This window comes from Girardinichthys multiradiatus, chromosome 20 (assembly GCF_021462225.1).
Source record: "Girardinichthys multiradiatus isolate DD_20200921_A chromosome 20, DD_fGirMul_XY1, whole genome shotgun sequence".
Classification (NCBI taxonomy): Eukaryota; Metazoa; Chordata; class Actinopteri; order Cyprinodontiformes; family Goodeidae; genus Girardinichthys; species Girardinichthys multiradiatus.
This window is the reverse complement of record NC_061812.1, coordinates 39,670,930-39,689,885: the sequence shown is the minus strand read 5'-3', so window position 1 is coordinate 39,689,885 and position 18,956 is coordinate 39,670,930. Positions and strand designations below refer to the sequence as shown.

General features: G+C 39.8%; 1 protein-coding gene across 4 annotated transcripts in view; it reads right to left on the bottom strand.

Annotated features, from left to right (window-relative positions):
* Positions 1–18,956, bottom strand: part of dnah1 (dynein, axonemal, heavy chain 1) — a 50,360-nt gene that overhangs the window by 253 nt on the left and 31,151 nt on the right. For 2 of the 4 annotated variants that reach the window (XM_047348828.1, XM_047348829.1), the window contains exons 54-75: positions 18,738–18,905; positions 18,422–18,613; positions 18,104–18,235; positions 16,236–16,361; positions 15,977–16,096; positions 15,699–15,848; positions 15,447–15,607; positions 14,840–15,059; positions 13,414–13,609; positions 13,112–13,263; positions 12,817–13,013; positions 12,563–12,707; positions 10,462–10,620; positions 9,896–10,027; positions 9,588–9,758; positions 9,252–9,431; positions 7,570–7,740; positions 6,778–6,954; positions 6,508–6,638; positions 5,044–5,188; positions 4,488–4,694; positions 3,446–3,680 (exon numbers count right to left, since the gene is read on the bottom strand). In XM_047348828.1, coding sequence (XP_047204784.1) covers positions 3,446–3,680; positions 4,488–4,694; positions 5,044–5,188; positions 6,508–6,638; positions 6,778–6,954; positions 7,570–7,740; positions 9,252–9,431; positions 9,588–9,758; positions 9,896–10,027; positions 10,462–10,620; positions 12,563–12,707; positions 12,817–13,013; positions 13,112–13,263; positions 13,414–13,609; positions 14,840–15,059; positions 15,447–15,607; positions 15,699–15,848; positions 15,977–16,096; positions 16,236–16,361; positions 18,104–18,235; positions 18,422–18,613; positions 18,738–18,905 — 3,667 coding nt within the window. Of the gene's footprint in view, positions 1–3,445; positions 3,681–4,487; positions 4,695–5,038; positions 5,189–6,507; positions 6,639–6,777; positions 6,955–7,569; positions 7,741–9,251; positions 9,432–9,587; positions 9,759–9,895; positions 10,028–10,461; positions 10,621–12,562; positions 12,708–12,816; positions 13,014–13,111; positions 13,264–13,413; positions 13,610–14,839; positions 15,060–15,446; positions 15,608–15,698; positions 15,849–15,976; positions 16,097–16,235; positions 16,362–18,103; positions 18,236–18,421; positions 18,614–18,737; positions 18,906–18,956 lie in introns of those variants that run through there. The other 2 variants (XM_047348830.1, XM_047348832.1) reach the window with 2 other exon arrangements.

Genomic DNA, 18,956 nt, shown 5'->3' with positions numbered 1-18,956 from the left:
AAGTTCAGCTATAGGGCGCCTTGCAAAACAATTCAGTATATTTTATTGGTGTTTTATAACATTAAACACCATAACGTAGCACATAAATGTGACAAAGAAGGAAAATGATACATGTTTTCCAATTTCTTTTCACAGAAACAAATCTGAAAACCATTGAAGGCCCTTAGTTTAACATCCCTAGATAGATTCCAGTGCAATCAATTACATTCAGAAATGACCTAACTAGTAAAGAAACACGATGGTGGCACTATTATGCTGTGTACATCCTTTTATTCCAAGAACGTAATGTGATGGGCTGTTTTTGGTTGAAGCAAAACAGCTAAAAACAGGCAGTGTTGCAGTGGGGCTGAGTACAAAATTTCCGATTTTTTGTTTATTAAAACACTTTAAAATCATATATTTTCTGTCCAAATCACAATTGTGTACTCTAAAATATGCTCAAGTTTGCGGTTACATTGTAACAAAAGTTAAAAAACATTCCGGAGGTATGAATACTTTTGCCAAGGTCGATGGAAGAAGTTTATGTTCAAGTTTATTTATATAGCACATTTAAAAACAACTGCAACGTTGACCAAAGTGCTGTACACAATGTATGAAAGAACACAATAAACAACAACTCCCCCGTATCTCTCATGCTGTAATGAAATCAAATTTATACACCCCCTTCTCTGCATTGTGTTAGGTATTTGTCATAGACACTGAGTCTGTGGTACATAAAAAGCTATGAAATATTTTTCTTCCCTTAGCCTATAATATCTGTAATAAAGGTCTAAATATTTAGCCTCTGAGTAAACTGACGAGACAGTGTGGGCTCCGTGCTGTGAGTGGAAAATGCAGAGCTGCACTTTCAGAGGCTTCATGAAACTCGACACTAGCTGGAGTCTATTTTGGATGAGTAATAAAACCACTAGAAGGAGGTGCACACAAACACTTGAGGAAGATCCTCAGCTGCCACGCAAAACATTCACATGTGACAGAGTTTAAACCTTGGTTTAGCATTGATTAAGAATCTTCTTTTTGTACAGTATCTCAGCTCTCTACGATCAAATTTATCCCAAAGGTGTTCTATTGGGTTTTAGAACTGCGCCGATCAGTGTGGCACCATGTTGCTCTGTTGTTTTTGTTCTGATATCTGATTTAAAAAAACTCAAAAACCTCCTTTTGTGGATAGTGATTTATTGATTTGGATGATTGTTACCTCCAGTGTTGGATGCTGTGCTCTTGGAAGGATTTTTGCTCATACATTTTTACTTTGGGACATTTGTTATGATGCATTTGTGGCAATATTTGGTGATTTTAACCACGCTTCACTCTCTGCTACACTTCCAACATTTCAACTGTTTGTCAACTGCTCTTACAGAAATAAACAAAGCGTTGGATTTGTTTTTGTGCAAATGTCAGGGACTCATACATCTCTAAAGCAAGACCTCCTCTAGGCAAATCAGATAATCTTATTTTTCTCTGCTCTGAATATAAATCCTTTGTTCAGAGGCAACCCGTAATAAAGAGGATTGTGAGAAGATGGTCACAGGAAGCTGAAGAAGCCCTGCGAGGTTGCTTTGAGGCTACAGGACATCAATGCCATGACTGAGTATCACTGACTATATAAACTTCTGTGTGGATAACATCATCCCCACCAGAACCGTGAGATGCTTCCCCAATAACAAACCTTGGATCACCAGTGACCTGAAGGACCTGCTTAACAAGAAAAAAAGAGCCTTCAGAGAGGGAGACAGAAAATTATTCAGGAGTTTACAGAAGCAACTTAAAGTCAAGATAAGAGACAGCAAGAAGGTGTACAAGAAGAAGCTGGAGAGCAAGCTCCAGCAAAACAATATCAGAGATGTGTGGTTAGGGATGAAGAAGATCACAGGCTTCAAGCAGAAGGATGATCAGACCGATGAAGGTCTGGACAGAGCCAATAACCTAAAAAAATTCTTCAGTAGGTTCAGATCTGAAACAAGCTCAGCATCCTTCTATCCTGCTCACAGCCAAACAGACATCCCACCCTCCTTTGACCCACAGCTTTTCTGTCACACATCAAATGTTTTATCTTCCACCTCAGCCATGGACCCTTCTGCTTCTACATCTTTGCCTTCAACCAAATCAGAAGATGCTGATGCTCCCTTTGCCTCCCACTTCCATCTGTGTGTCTCAAGGAGTCAGGTAAAAAAACAACTGGAAAGACTGAACTGGAATAAGGCTGCAAGTCCAGATCCAGATCATGTCAGCCCGAGGGTGCTGAAGGCCTGTGCAGAGCAGCTCCGTGGGATTCTGCAGCACCTCTTCAACCTTAGCCTGGCCCACATGAATGAATCTGGACAAAGCCAGCAGCACTGTGAGGATCATGTTCTTTGATTTCTCCAGTGCATGTAACACAATTCAACCAGATTTCCTTTGTCAGAAACTCCAGAAGACTCAGGTGGAGGCCTCAACAATCTGCTGGATCAAAGACTACCTGACATACAGACCACAGTTTGTGAGACTGAAGGGTTGTGTGTCTAACCGGGTAGTCAGCAGCACAGGAGCACTGATGCTGGTTGGAATCCATGCCCATGTCGAAGCTGTCTACTGAGTGGTAACAGAAAACCGGATGAAGGAGGCGTATGCATTTCTCGCAGAGTTTATAAAAAAACAGCTGTGTTCATTGTTAGTTGGGATTTCTCTTACAATTCTGTTAGGATCCCCCTGGTCTGATGCATCAATCTGTGATTCTGAAATGGGCTTAAATGAAATAAAATCCTCATGTGCTAAAATAAGTCTGTGCCAGAACAGTTCTTCCTAAAAATGTGCTATATTGGCTGGTGACCCCAAACCCCTAATTACACTTCACACGTTTGACACCATCTGAACCAAATAAGTTTATCTTGGTCTCATCAGACCACAGGACATGGTTCTAGTAATCCATGTCCTTAGCCCGCTTGTCTTCAGCAAACTGTTTGCGGGCTTTCTTGTGCATCATCTTTAGAAGAGGCTTCCTTCTGGGACGACAGCCATGCAGACCGATTTGATGCAGTGTGCGGCGTATGGTCTGAGCACTGACAGGCTGAAAGTCAACCCCGTCAACCCCAGCAATGCTGGCAGCACTCATACGTCTATTTTTAAAAGACAACCTTTGGATATGATGCTGAGCACGTGCACTCAACCTCGTGTTGAACTTCCAGTGACCAGGAGGAGAGCGATAACACCAAATTTAATACACCTGCTCATCATGCACACCCGAGACCTTGTAACACTAATGAGTCACATGACACCAGGGAGGACAAATGACTAATAGGGCACAATTTGGACATTGGCGTGCTCACTTTTGTTGCCAGCATTCTAGACATATCAAAGACTGTGTGTTGAGTCATTTTGAGGAGACAGCAAATTTACAATGTTACACAAACTGTACACTGACTACGTAACATTGTGTCCAAGTGTCAGATCTTCTGTATGTACTAACCGGCTCGACTGAGGGTCCTGTAGATGGGACAGAGATAGACTATGCAAGTTGGAGGTTTGCGGTTGGCTTTGGGGATCAGCCAGATGACAGGCATTTCTGTGTGGAGCTCCATGGGCTTGGATTCTGTGAGCCGACCTGCCATGTTATTCCAGCGAGCCCCCTCAAGGAAAAGACCATAGATGTAGCAGCCTGTGGTAGGCATTTCCGTTATCTCTGACACTGGCTTGACCAGCACCTGGGGGAGGAGCCATTGCAAAAGATATGGGAAAGATATGGAATTATGGAATAAATTCCTTCACATTTTACATGTAACACTTCCATACTTTTATGGAAGGAAGGATGAAGTCAGGTAAGACAGGATGAACATAAGAAAGGAAAGAAAGAAATAAAGCAGGATATAGAGGTAAGGAAAAAAGTACTGAAGAAAGGTATGTAGATAGGGCAACAGAGGGAGGAAGAAGGGCAGAAAGAAAGCAAATTGGCCACAAGAATGGCTTGACAAAAAGAAAGCAGTAAAGATACAAGGAGGGAAAGAAGTAAGGACACAACAAATGAAAAAAGGAAGGAAACAAGATGGTAAGGAAAAAAAGACAATGAGGAGGGAAGAAAGGACAGAAATAAGGGAGGCAGGACATGAGGATGGAAGGAAGGAGACAAGGAAGAAAATAAAAGAAGCAAGAAAGAAAGGACAGAAAGACTTAAGGAAAATAGGACACAAGGAATACATGGATGTAGGACACAAGGAAGGAAGGATAAGAAGAAGGAAGATAAGAGGGAATGTCACAACATTTTAGTCAATAAAGGGAATTAAGTCTGAAAATACAAATATGTTTCCATACTCTTATTTGATTTTTTCATATTTCCATACTTATCAAAGTATCAAAATCAGATTCCAGACTTTTCTAAACTGTGTAGGAACCCTGCTAATATTTCAGAGTAACTGCAAAAGTAGGAGTATACAGAGTTAAACCTAAATCTTTAATCCTGGAAATTGTAGATGAAAATGTTTTGAGCTAGTACAGCAAAGAAGAGCCTTAGTGACCTCAAAGTCAAATTCCACAGTTTCAATAGCTTGGCCGAAGCGACGAGCGTAATCCTGCAGGGTCCCAGTGAGAAAGGATTGTGGGAAAAAGAACCCGCTAATCCAGAACACAGGTGGAATGCCTTTGGAGATCCACCCCTGGAGGAAACAGATCCTCTGAAGAAGGTCCAACACCCAGGAAGCCAGAGGCTTCATAGATGGGTAGGCCTGCAGAGAGAAAGCAAAGCAGTCTAAAGTTCTACTACCAATGGGGAGCTCTGTGTATTCCTAGAAAGCCGAGACTTTCCTTATAAGACAGATATAGCACCAAGGCTATAGGTCAGCAATTCAGCTTGTCACAATTTTATAACTATACAAAGAATAGAGAAATAATTACAAAATAATACAAATTTGAAACTCTAATTTTAAATACATTCATAACATTTATGTATGTATTCATATTTTCTAGGAATATATATCAATAAATTCCTGTATTACACAAATGAGTAAGGCTTTGCACTGATTAGACAACATTATCAGAGAATTGAAGAGTTATTCCCAGTTCTCCGTGCCTTGCCTTGGATTTCCACATATCAGGCACTGTGTTGTTGAACAAGCTGAGGGCCATAAGCTCCATATTTGATGACATTACATCTGAATCTTTCAGAGCCTTCATCATATCACTGAGACTTTGAGAAATGACCCCCAACAACTTGTTGTATCTGAAAGACAAGAAATACAAGAATAAAACACATTTTATGTATTTATTGCACTATCCCAACTCTTATAAACACATCGAGGCACCACATTTCAAATGAGCATATACTATTTCTTAAATGCTGAAAATCTCACAGTAGTCTTAAATTGGGATATTACTGGTTTTTATTGGTTTCAGTTTGGCTTCTGCAGCACAAAGAACAACCACAGTGAAACATTCATTTCACTTAATCACAGCAAGGCAGGTAATTGTGATTAAAATATAGGACATTTTATACAGTAATGCATACTGTTTTAGTTGTATTAACGTTTGATCACTAGTCATTCTTGCAAAGTAGCAAACAAAAGTGAAATACCACTTTAGAAGTTTGATCTAAAAATGTAGAAACTGGTGTCTTATAAAGTACCTTGCAAAAGTATTTAGACCCTTTGAGCTTTTTCATTAAGAGTCTGTCATAGTCCAACACAAAGTGGTCCATAATTATGAAGTTCACAGAAAAGGATACATGATTTTGAAAAATATTTACCAAACAAAAGCTGTATTTGTAGTCAGCCCCCTATTAACCCTACATAAAATACTGCCCTTTGAGTCCGTCTGTGTACAATTTAACCTCAGTATAAATCCAGCTGTTCTGTGAAGGCCTCTGAGGTTTGTTAGAAAACATTAAGGAACCAAACAGCATCATGAAGACTAAGGAACACAGCAGACAGGTCAGGGAGAACGTATCTCAAGCTTTCAACATCTCACAAAGGTCTGTTCAACCCATCATCCAAAAAAATCTACCAATTTGCATATTTACCTGTCCATCTAAACCGACAGGCCAGACAAGGCGAGAAATAATCTAAAAAGCAGCCAAGAGGCCCATGGTAGTTCTGAAAGGAACTCCACAAATTTGCCACTTTTTCAGTTTGCTGCAAACCATGAAGTGCAGTGGTTCTCAACCATTGTCCTCAGGGCCCACTGTCCTGCATGTTTTAGGTGTTTCCCTACTGACACACACCTAACTTAAATGAATCAGTGGTAAAATTCTTCTGCAGCACTGGACTGCATGCTGTGGAGTCAGGTGTGTTGGGGCCAAGACAAATCTGAGCCATGAGGACAAAAGGTAAGAACCATGAATGTAGTGGACACAGGAAGGTGCTCTGGTCAGAAGAAGCCAAAACTAAAACTTTCTCACCTACAGGCAACATACTGTGTGTGGTGGAAAACTAACACCGTGCATCCCTCTGAACACAGATTGTGATTGTAACATGACAGAAAGTAAAAAAAACATCATTGGTTATGAATGTGTTCAGAAGACAATGTAGTGCAGCCTGATCTCACCTGATGACCTCATGGATCAGCACTGCATGCATGGACTGGTCATACAGAACCGGGTACTTTTCAGTCACCTCTTGAAGAAAGAAAGGCTGAGGGAGCTTTTCAACTATGCTGACCACAACCTCCTCCACTGTCTGAACCCCAAGAGGACATGCATAACATTACATATTACAAAATTACACATTTGCTACATTAACTACACTATTTAATAAATTAAAAACACATAAATGTCATTCATTCAAATAAAGATCATCAATCAGATTATGCCAAAACCTCATCCAATGTTTTGCCTCCAGCAGATGTAGCAGAAGCTTGAGGTTGGAGACAAACCAGAGCTTCCAACAGGGCAAATGTCTCATTCTGCGCAGACCAGATATTAACGTTGTCATGGAGACCGAAGATGTCAGGTGTATCATTGATAGGCAATCCTCGGATGTACGCTAAATAGCCCTAGCGTCAGAAGTAACATGACAGGATGTTGTCAGTCAGCAGGAGCTGATTGACACACGTGAGAACATTTCTACAGACACTATTTATAGATAACGTTTAAATAACGCATTTCTAGGCTCTGACAACCTTCACACATCCTTACTCGGCACCGACCATCACTACACTTCTTATTGCAAACAGAAAAATACTGACAGGCTCACCTCTTATATTTCCTTGTTTATGTTATGCAAACAGAACAGAGAAAACACTTTATTAATGTGAACTTATTGTTAGAGGGTCACACAAAGTGGAGCGTCTGAAGGCATTTGAAATTTGTGGTCAAATCTTTCTCGGGCAGTTCCTCCCGTGTGTGGCTGTTTGATATCTAAATGAAAGTGCACCTTTTAGGGCTGCTTTGTCTCGAAGAATTGTTTTTTTTATATCTTTATTTAAACCAATGAATGACCACAATTGTTGCTTTAAATTCCTAACATACTGTGTTAGTGTTTACTGTCACATTACATACTCATCTATTTGCAGCCCTGAAAAACATTTATGGCTTTGTATGCAACCTGATGCACTCAAATTCAATTTGAAATCCACACTATCAATTACATGGCTTTGTGTTTATCTAACCTTGATGTCCAGATTAGAGTCTACTTGGCGGTAGACACCAGAGTAGACGTGATCAGCACCAAGAACGGCAGGACAGTAGAAGTCTTCCAGCAGAGTGAGCAGACATCTTCTGTCCCAGTTATCTGTCACGTGGCCACCGTAATTAACCTCCCCAGCAGTGTGTTTTAGAACCTGGTCATGTGGAGTACAACAAGACAGACAGATAAATGATCATGCTTACAGACATACTTTTAGTCTCAAGAGTATAGAATTAGTTGTCTGGTCACACGTTCTACTTTAATTAGACTTTACATGAGAGCAACATACAGCACCTTTAAAAAGTGATTTTTTTTCACATTTTGGCACATTACAAGCACGAACTTTAGCATATTTTATTGGGATGTAATGTGATAGGCCAACAAAAGTAGTGCATAATGGTAGTTTGGAAAGTGAAAGATAAATGGTTTTTCAAGGATTTTACTAATAAAAATCTGAAAAGTTGGAGTGCATTTGCTGTGTTTACTTTTTATTTTTTTTTACTTATTGTTGATATATTTGTATAGTATTTTTAGTATTAATTAATTTAGGCCAATTAATAGTTTGTAGGAAATGTGTTTTGTATTGTATATGACATACGAACAAAGTATTTCTTAATATGAGCTAATGGTCAGTTTGTACTGTGATTTGTTTTATTGTGTACTCTTGCCCCTGCAGATGGAAAGTAGCTTTGCTAAGTCTGGTTCAAACCATCTCTTCCTATTGTGAGATTACTGTTTTTTTTACACGGTCCCTGACAGATAAATAATAAGCTAAACTAAACTAAACATTTGTGTTCTGCCCCCCTTTACTCTGATTCCCCACTGCAGTCTGAGATCCACTGCAATCAATTGCCTTTGCTTAAATATAAATCCCAACTCTGAACATCTCATGAAGCTCAATCCATCATTTCATAAACTGCAGCACTAGTGGCCTTCATTTTTTTGTTTCTTTTTTAAAGGCAGACAGGAAGTGGGTTGGAAAGAGGGACATGCAGCAGAGGTCTCTGGGTTGGGACTCGAACTCGGGATGTTGTGTCAAGGACTGAGGCCATATATGGGTCACGCACTCTACCGCTCCGCCAGCCACCGCACCCACTCAATCCATCATTTAAAAATAGAAAGAGTATGGCATGACTGCAAACCTACTTCGACCATCCACCTAACTAGACAGGACAGACAAAGAGAGCAATAATCAGAGAAGCTGCATATCAGCATAATGTAACTCTGGAGGAGCTGCAGAGATTTACAACTCAGATAAGAGCATCTGTTCACAGGAAATCCGATGGCTCAGAGCTGATGGGAAGATGGATGACACTTAATACCAGGCATCAAGAGCCAGAGTTCCAGTTTAGATCAATAAAAAGAATGGCCCAGTCAAAGTCCAGACCTAACCTCACTGAGCTCAAGCAATTTTAAAATGAAGAATGAGCAAACATTTTAGTCTCTACATGCAAAGCTGGTAGAGACATACCCCAGACGCTAATTAATGACTCAAATCAAAATAAATGCACACCACACTGTTTATAAGGCTATTGGTGAAAATGGTTGTGTAGGGCATGAGTGGTTTAAACAAGGCATTATGCAGGGCTCTGTAAGGAAATGTCATGCAGGAGAAGCTTTTTGTAGTTTTGAGAAATAATGGACAGTCATATTTGGTCCAACCACCTTGTAGGGAATGTCCTGGTACTCATCCAAATACATTTTCAGCTGGTTTACACAGATATTCAGATCTTCATCAGTGAACTCATAGGGTACGTTAAACCCCGGTGGGCCAAACCGACTTCGCTCCAAAACCATCCCATGGAACAGGCAGAGGGAGAGGAGCAATGACTTGAACTGAGATTCCTACAGCAGACAGGAATTCATTGTAAATATAGTGAGCTACAACAACCCATTGAAGTGAAACTTTCTGCTGAACAGACAACAAACAAATCCAAAGGGAAATGTATTAACATGACAAGTAAATAATATGGAGGTAAATATATAGGAAGGGTGACAGACCTTCGTTGAAGAAGACATAAATTCATTGGTGAATCTCAGGTAGGCTTTCTCTAGGCTTGCCCTGACTCCTCTTGGAGGCTCAATGATAATCCTTAAGCCATTCTGAAGAATAGATACTGGAATCTTCTTAAAGGGAATACTTGTTAGCCACAGACGGAAATCCTTGTGCACCTGTGCATAAAGGGTGACCCAGTAAAAGAGGCATTGTGAAAAGGCCTTAGATCTGTGCTTCAAAAAGATTAGTTCAGTTTTTGGTATTGTTCAGCTGTGTTTTTGTATATATACTGTATGCACATGCATGTCATTACTTTTACAGGACTGATGGATTCAATGAGTCGTTCAAGGGTCGGCAGCCAGCCGGGTGCCATGTGACAGTTCTGGAAAATGACCCAATGACCACTTTCAATAGCAGTACGCATCACAGCCTCAGCTAAGGGACCCTGATGGGATTGACAGCAGACAGTAAGAAAACAGAGTACGTAGACAAGAGAATACTCTTAAATCGGTTTAGGGAAGGTTTAACTGTTCACACTTCCCTTCATAATCCAGCTTCGGACCAGGTTTAAATGGCATAAACAGACATTGTTCTGCAAAATACCTTCTGAAATCTACAGAACAGCCACCATTGGAGTGTACAGTTTGAAAACAATTTCCAATTGGAGTTTCTTTGGATTTAGACCACGTTCAACTTATAACATGCAGAAAGAAGTTTTCTAAAAGATAGGTTTTAAATATTAGATTCTCACTGTAATGCTGCACGTGGTTAAGTTTGTTGCCTGTATTCATTCACAATCAATCAAGAGAACCGTTAGAACCAGGAGGTTCATTCATAGAAAAAAAAAATAGAAAAATAAGAATTGAAAGTTGGAGAGACCTGGCCTTGACCCAGCGAGATGTCTATAACTTTCTTAGAGAACTGCATAACATCAGCACACTTGTAGATGTCAGCAGCATGGTTAATGCCAGGAGGCGTGATCAAGATGATGGGGTTGATGGGGGATGACTCTTTGAAGACTACAGGCAGGTCTAATATCTGCAGAGAGATGGAAAAACAAATAGTTATAACAATTTGCTTATTAGACACCATTTAAGGTGGCAGAAGAGTCACCAAAAGCATTATGCCTGAAGATAAAAGTTAAATCTACATTTGAAAAAGGGTTTAGTCTTAATTTGTCTCAGTTAGGCATGGGCCATTTACTAGGATCCATCTACAGCCTGATTATAAACAATTTACCTTCATACGGTTCTTACAATCCAATTTCTCTAGGCCAGTGCTGGAGTGATCAAAGTGTTCTCAGCCTTATTGCAGCACAGTACTATCCCTCCCCCACCTGTTGCTGATACTTTGGCTCCCACACTTATTTCTTGTTTACAAGAAAGACAAATATGGCTACTTGGAAATATTTTGAGTCCTGAAAAAGGACAGTTAAGGTGCATAACTAAAGCAGCACCACTCACCCCTTTTAATAAGGTGATGTATTTTGAAATGCAGGTAGCAAGCTACAACCAGCAAGTCTGATAAGCAGCTAACTACTTGAAAACTACTTCTTAATTTAATATGTATTTATTATTCTACATTTTGCTTAAGTCTGCAGTGCTTTAAAAAAAGTATTTGGCCCCAAATTCTTTTGTCACATATTAACTGTTTCAGACAGTCAAATAAACATATCCGACAAGGAATACCTGAGTAAATACAAAAAAAACAATTCTGATTTCATTTATTAAGGAAGAGAAGCTATTCAAACCAAAATGGTCCTACGGGAAAGTTTTTTCTAATTTAATTTACCTACCACACCTTGGCCTGATCACTGTCTTATATGTAGAATTAAAAAATCTGTTAAATATAACCTGTCTGACAACATGTCTGTCTGGGAAAAAATACAAAGCCATTTCTAAGAGTGAGACTCTGGTGAACCGCAGTAAGAGCCATTATACAAAAAAAACAAAACATAGAACAGTGTTGAGCCTCCCCAGAAGAGGAGAGCCTATCGAAGTTATTCCAAGAGCACATCAACAACTCATCAAACAAACAAAAAAAAAAAACAGCATAACATCTAAACCACTGCAAGCTTCACTTGTCTCAGTTACAGTCAGTGTTTATGATCCAACAGTCAGAAAGAGACTGGGCAACAATGGCATCCATAAGAGAGTTCCAAGGCCAAAATTCTTGCTGACCAAAAAGAACATAAAGGCCCGCCTCACACTTACCAAAAACATCGGGTAAACATTTGATCCCCAGGACCTTTGGGAAACTATTATGTGGACTGATCAGAAAAAAAATTTCCTTTCTGAATGTTGTGTGTACCGTTACACCTGGAGTAAAACTAACACAGCATTTTACATCATAGTGACAGTTAAACAGGGCGTGGCAAAGTCAGTCTGGGGTGGCTTTCAGCTAGAGGACCTGGACGACTGACTGCTATTGATGGAACCATGAATTCTGCTCTCTTACAGAAAACCCTGAAGTAGAATGTCTTGAAATCAGTTTGGGATCTAAAGCTAAAGTTGTTTTGAGTCATGCAGCAAGACAATGATCTGAAGCACATATGTAAGTTTACATGTCAAAGAAAACAAGAAAGTTAAGGTTTCGGAGTGGCCTAGTCAAAGTGCAGACTTAATTCCAATTGAAATTCTGAAGCATAACAGGTTGTTCATGCTCCAAAACGCTTCAACTAAATTGTTCTGCAAAGACAAATAGAACAAAGCTCCCTACCAGTGATGTAAAAGACTCACTGCCAGTTACTGCAAATGCTTGGTATTAGAGAAAGAATATCAGTCTAAGAAAGCGAATGACGCCAGGGACAAAACCATGTTTGTATAATAAATGCAATCTACTTCTACAGTCAGCAGAGGGAGACAAACCTTTCACAATTAAAAAATGACAGCTCATAGCCACTGCTAGAGAGATCAAAATAACTTCAGAAATACTTGACTTGAGAAGAAAATAAACACGGCAGGGAAGGGAGGGACTTTACCTGAGGCTCTATGTAGCGGTGACCCAGCTGAGCAGACACAAAGTCCTGCACGCCGTAAATCAGGCAGTCCGGTCGCAGACAACGAAGGACCAACAACTTCTGGAATGAGTTTAGTCTGACATCCCATTCTCCTGGCAGCAACTCTCTTTAGACAAGCAGACACAGAAAGTCACCTTATAAATTGATATTTACGTCAAATTCTAAACAAACAATGGAAGGCTGCATGTGTTTAAATAGTGGTCATCTTTTCATGCCTGTGGGGGTACTTGCTGTCAAAAATTCTGTTGAAACCCTGCAGATGTTTTGTGAAGCTTTCTGCCAGTTCCCCAAAGTCATCCAGAACGCTGAGGTCTAAAATGTTCTGCCGGGCCCAATCCGACATCCAGGCTGCCCCTGAGCTGGTCAGCTTGTGGACAGGCATGCTTCCAGAGAGCAGGTACCTCCACTCAGTCTACCACAACAAAAGAGAACGGAGATTAAGCAAGTGGACATGGGCTAGATCAGTTGGAGACTGCTCAAAAAGAGGAAGAATCCCACTGACTCTGTTACCGTTTTAATTTGATTCTCGTTCATCATGATGCGAGCACACAGATAAAAAGCAAACATGAGTTTGTGTTTCTCAAACAGGCTGCGGCACACGTTCCTGTACAGGCTGAAGGTAAAATGATCTTTTATGTTGCTGATTCTCTTCTCCACTGTGTCTGTTCAAAAGACAATGAAGATAGAAAACCTAAATCATAACAATGTTTTATACTTAAACTGATTTTATCAGATACATCGTAAAATAGGTCTTGTTTTTGCACAGAACAGCCAGTTCTCCACAGAATTTCACTGTAAGATTTGCTTTGTACCTGCTGCGTCACAGTTGCCAACAGCAGCCATGAAGACACCTAGGAACCATTCCAGAGAGTACTGGTACATTGGGTCAATATTAGACAGCTCTGACACGCAAAAGAACAGAATCTGAGCTCGCACTGCCACTGGTGAATACTTGAAACGAGTGGCATCGATATCTTGCTCCATCTTCTTTGCTGCAAGCATTTTAGCCTGCCATGAAAACACAAATGAAGAGCACCAAATAAAAACCAACCAATAGTAGTCTTAACATTTAATACAGTAACTTAAAAAATATTAGTAACCATTCTACATTATATTCCATTACAAGAAACCACAATTTACTTTAGTGGGATATTCATTGTGACAACCCTTAAGTGCATTTTTATTAAGCCTCCTTTAATAGCCCTAAATAAAATCCAATGCAACCAACTGTGAAGGCCTCAGAAGTCTGTTAGAGAACATCAGTGAAGAAACCTCAGAGTACAGAACAACTGAGTCACCCAGCTTCAGCGCTGTTCTGTTTTCCTCCTTAAAGGTGTAGGAGTAATAAATACAGATTAAACAGTTCAGTTTGTCTTACATGTTCGGTCATGAAGACTGAAAAACACCGGACAGGTCAGGAATGAGGAACAAGTTTAATGCAGAATTAGGTTATAAAGCAATATCCCAGCTTTAAATGTCTCATGGACGACTATTCAATCTATGATCAGAAAATGAAAAGGGTTTGGCACATTTGCAAACCTATCAAGACATGGCCGTCCATCTAAACGCATGGAGAGGCAAGGACAACATTCATCTCATGTCACTGTTGAAGGAAACCCCAAAGAAGTCATAAGCAATGTAGAGGAAACAGCAAACATGAGACTGACACTCCGCATTAACCTGAACACAACAATTCCATGGTAAAACACGATGCTGGCAGCATCATGCTGTGGGGAATCTATTCTTCAGCAACCCTAAAACATACAGCCACAGCTCTACTGGAATGGGTAGATCAAAGCGTAATCATGTGTTAGAATGGTCCAATGGTCCAGACCTAAATCCAATCTGCATTTCAAACTGCTTTCAAGACTTAAAGAAGAAATGTTCACATAAGATCTCCTCCAACATGCCTGCGCTTGTATTGTATTTTGCAAAGAGGAACTGGTATCGATTTCAGTCTCTAGATGTACAAAACTGGTAAAGGGACACCACAAAAGACTAGCATCTGTAACTGCAGATGTCTTGTCTGAGAGGGGCTGAATAGAAATGCACAGCATGCTACTTTTTATGTATGATTTATTGTCCATTTAATTAAATGTTCTACTTTATGTTGGTCTGTCATATAAAATCACAGTAAAACACACTGAGGTTTGTGACTGTAACATGGCAAAATATGTAATCCTCAAGATAGGAATATTTTTTAAAGGCAGTGTATATTAAACATTCAAACTTTCTGACCTTTATCTCCACAGCTCTGATCTTAGAAGCCTCCAACACTGGATTTAAATCCTCAGCCTTGGAGTTTCCTTCTGCAGGACTGAGATGCAGGATCTGATCCTCGATGTCTTTCAGTTCCTGGGTCATTTTGGCACTGCCAATTACTAGCTGGTTCTTTGCCTCCTCCAAGTCTGGATGTTCCTCAGCTACCACCAGGCTAAGCAGCAGGTCTTCCAGACCCCTGATTTCACGCAAAATGTCCAGTCACACACTAGAACTCACACACCAAGGTTGTTTGAAAACATAATTTGTCTCTTTATAATACAGAAGCAAAACAGTTATTTTCAAATTTGTCTTAAAATTGTTTATGAACACATCTTTAGAACATTTTTAGGGTGTGAAATTTGAAGAGCATGACACAAAATATCTTTAAGAACAGTATTTTTTAAATTGTGGGATTGCTCATCACTTTTCAAAGTTTCTATTTAGGAACCATTATTCCTGACAGATCATCATCAAAGCATCTGTACTTTGCCTCTGATTCTCCATAATGGTGGAAATGAAGATAACCAACAAAAAAACTAAGCTTCAATGATGCCGTTTTCTTTTATCTGAAAGTGTGTGTTACCTTGGTGACACAGTAAAATTAATGAGTGTGACGCTGGCAGAAACCTCTGGAGAGTAACGTGGGTTTGGCAGCTTGGTGGTAATGTACAACCTGAAGCCCTCAGAGTACGGAACAACTGAGTCACCCAGCTTCAGCGCTGTTCTGTTTTCCTCCTTAAAGGTCTAGGAGTAATAAATACAGATTAAACAGTTCAGTTTGTCTTACATGTTTGAGTTTCTGCCAACAGTTGTAAAGGATGAATGTGCAACCCACCTCTAGCAACAAGACGGGTTCTAAAGCGGGATCCAGCTCCTCTCCTGCATTCTCCAACAAGCAAGGTTTACCCTCAAGTAAAGCCATCTTCAGACCTTGGAGGTAATTACTGTCACTGAGCCTTAAAACCCTCAGATCCCTGTCCCGCTCCTGAAAAACAAAACAGGAAGCAAAAAAGAGCAATGCAACTATGACTGCAGGTTAATAAATGACCTTCAATAGCCTTTTATGGATATCAGCAACCCTAAGTAATTAAGGTACAATTTGAAATACTTCACCATGTTTTTGATCCATCTGTTTGCTTGACCCTGAGGATCTATGAACAGTGTCCAGCGGAGAGAATACTGGGCAATTATACTGTTCTCCAATGAAAATGTATCCCTGGGCAATCCTGAAATCTATGAACATGGAGATAAAAACTGCCAATAAATTTATAATATTCAAAATTCAGATCATTTGTGGTCATCAGATCATTGTAAGCGTGTATAGAAGAGTTCCATTTGATCGTAGAAAAACCGATCATGGTCTGCATCTGACCTTCCAAGAGTTGATCTTGACAGGATCTCCTAAACTGTTGATCAGGTTAGCATCAGCAGAGTGTGGAAGACTCAGCTCTTTGAAACCTTGCAGCCATTCTTCTACCATAGCTGCCCGGTATTCTCCCTAAAAACAAAACCAGTGTGTAAAAATTATTTTAGTGACACCTGCCTACAAATATACAAAGCTCTGCAAAACTATTTACACCCATTGAATTTTTTCATATTTTGTCACACTACAACCATCTTTAATATATTTCATTCAGGTTTTGCTGTAAAAGATCAATGCAAACTAATCTAAAATTTTAAGAAAGAAATAGAAACTTTATTTGTCTGACACTAAACGTAACAATTTGTCTTTGACAGTGCTCTATACATGCAAATAGATGTTAAAAAGAGAATTACACCAAAATGAACACAGAATACACACGATACAAAATTAAAATCATAAAAGGGTTATTGAAATCCCTCTGCTGTTGAGGACTGTAACTGCGGTTGGAATGAGGGATTTTTTGTATATTGCCTCTCTGGCCAGTGGGACTTTGTATCTCCTGCCTGATGGGATGAGACTGAATGAGTAATGGAAGGGATGAGAGGGTTCCTCTGTGATCAGAATGGCTTTCGTGATCACAGAGCGCTCATACAGATGGGAGAGTGAAATTTGCGATGAACCAATTATTTTGCTTGCTTGATTTGTTATGCGTCAGAGTTTTATTTTCTCTTTGTTAGTGATGAAGTTGTACCAATATGTGATACTGAAGGTGAGAATGGATTCTATAACCGGTAAACCATGATAAAAATCTTTTTTGCTAACGTTAAATTATCTCAGCTTCCTGAGAAGATAGAGGTGCTGGAAGGATTTGTTATAAATCCTGTCAGGGTGTATTTGGACAGACAGAGAGGTGTTTATCTGTGTCCCCATGCAGATACTTAAAGCATTACACCTGTTCAACTAAAGTGGACAGAAAAGTATAGTAATAGTGTTTGCATTCAGTCCCCCAATACCTTGTAGAACTACATTTTGCTGCAATTGCAACTGTAAGTCATTTAGGGTATATCTCCACTGGCTTTGCGCACAGAGGAAAATACAGTTTTGCAAGTTTTTGAATTTTTTTTTAAAGTTTTTAAGTTTTGCAAAATAGTTCAAGGTCAGTCAGAATGAATTGAGAGGATCTGTGAACATCAGAATCCAAGCCCTGCTAAAGAATATCTGCTTACTCTCTGACTTGTAATGGACTTGATTGCCTTGGATTGATGCATGCTTTCATCCAGCTCATTTCTAAATGTTGTCCTGTTCGAAGGAGAACCTCGGCCCCAGAGTCTTATAGGTTAACTTTCAGGATTGCGATGCCATGTATATTTAGCCCCATCCAATTTCCCATTAACTCTGATCAGCTTCCCTGTTCTTGCTAAAGAAAAGCATCCCCCAGCATGATGCTGCCACCACCATGTTTCACTATGATGATGATACATTGAAGGTGATGTGCAGGTAATCAGATTTGGTCTCTTCTGACCAGAGCACCTTCTTCCATGTTTGCTGTGACACATACATTGGCCATGGCAGATTGCAAACTGGACTTCTTTGGGCTTTCTTTCAATAATAGCACTTATTGCCACTCTTCCATCTTCCAGAGTAAAGATGGCTATACTGAAATGCACACCAGTTTTTTTGTAAAACCCGTGTATCCTTTTTCTTATTTGTGAATGTAAAAAAAAGTCAAACCATAAAAAGACTTTTGTAGAGCACTGTATACAGGCACATATCCATTTAGAAACAGTTAAGGACTTTTTTTCTTAATTCTATTAGTAAATACAAGCAAAGACAAAAACTCATTTTCTTGTACACTACCGAAGCTCCACCAAACTTACAGAAAAGGGCCCAAGGTATGCGATGTAGCCTGCACACAGAAGCATGTCTCCTGCTAAATTATAAACCATATGGTCAAGATGTTTCACTTTCTCCTTCCAGCGCTCCTCTTCCTCAGCTAGCCCATCTACCAACTGGAGAGCAACACACAATGTGTAACAGAAGCTTAATATTTTCAGAATATTAAACGTTTTCGTGTCTTCCGACTGTTTTTTTCAACTTGTTTATAAATTGTGTCTGATTTTGGTCGGTTTCAGTAATTTTAATGTTAAACTATGAGGGTTTTGTTTTTACATGTAAGCGTCAGTCTTTGTTCTGACCTCGTTGGCTCTGACGAGGCGAGTCTCAGTCAGTCGATATTTGTAGTCCAGGTCTTTCTTCCTAGCCAGACATTCTTGGTGCTTGGCCTCTAAAAAGGGAATTCTTTCTTCCACTGCTGCCAGGTTTGTCCTGGCATCGTAAAGAAACAGTTGGGTGGCTTTTAAATCCTCTTCAGCTTCTTGGAGAGCTTGCTGCAACAATGTTCACATTTCCAACAGTTTAGAGGCTCTCTTTTAAAATATGAGTATGTTTGTATATCTAATATTTTGCACAGATAATTCAGACAATGTTGCGAATAGGTATTTCAGGTTTTACCCATTTTGGTTCCACAGCTTTGACCACAAAGTGATAATCGTACACGGCTCGAACCCACTGGCTAATACAGCTACAGGCGGTGCAAATCCTGATAATGGAAGCAGGCTGAAATTCTTCATGGTCAATGTAGGGCTGGACAGAACGGATCACATCATCTGGGATGTTGTCCTGAACAACAGGCGTTGGGGGGGGACAAAAAAATCTGTTTTTAGTGAAGCA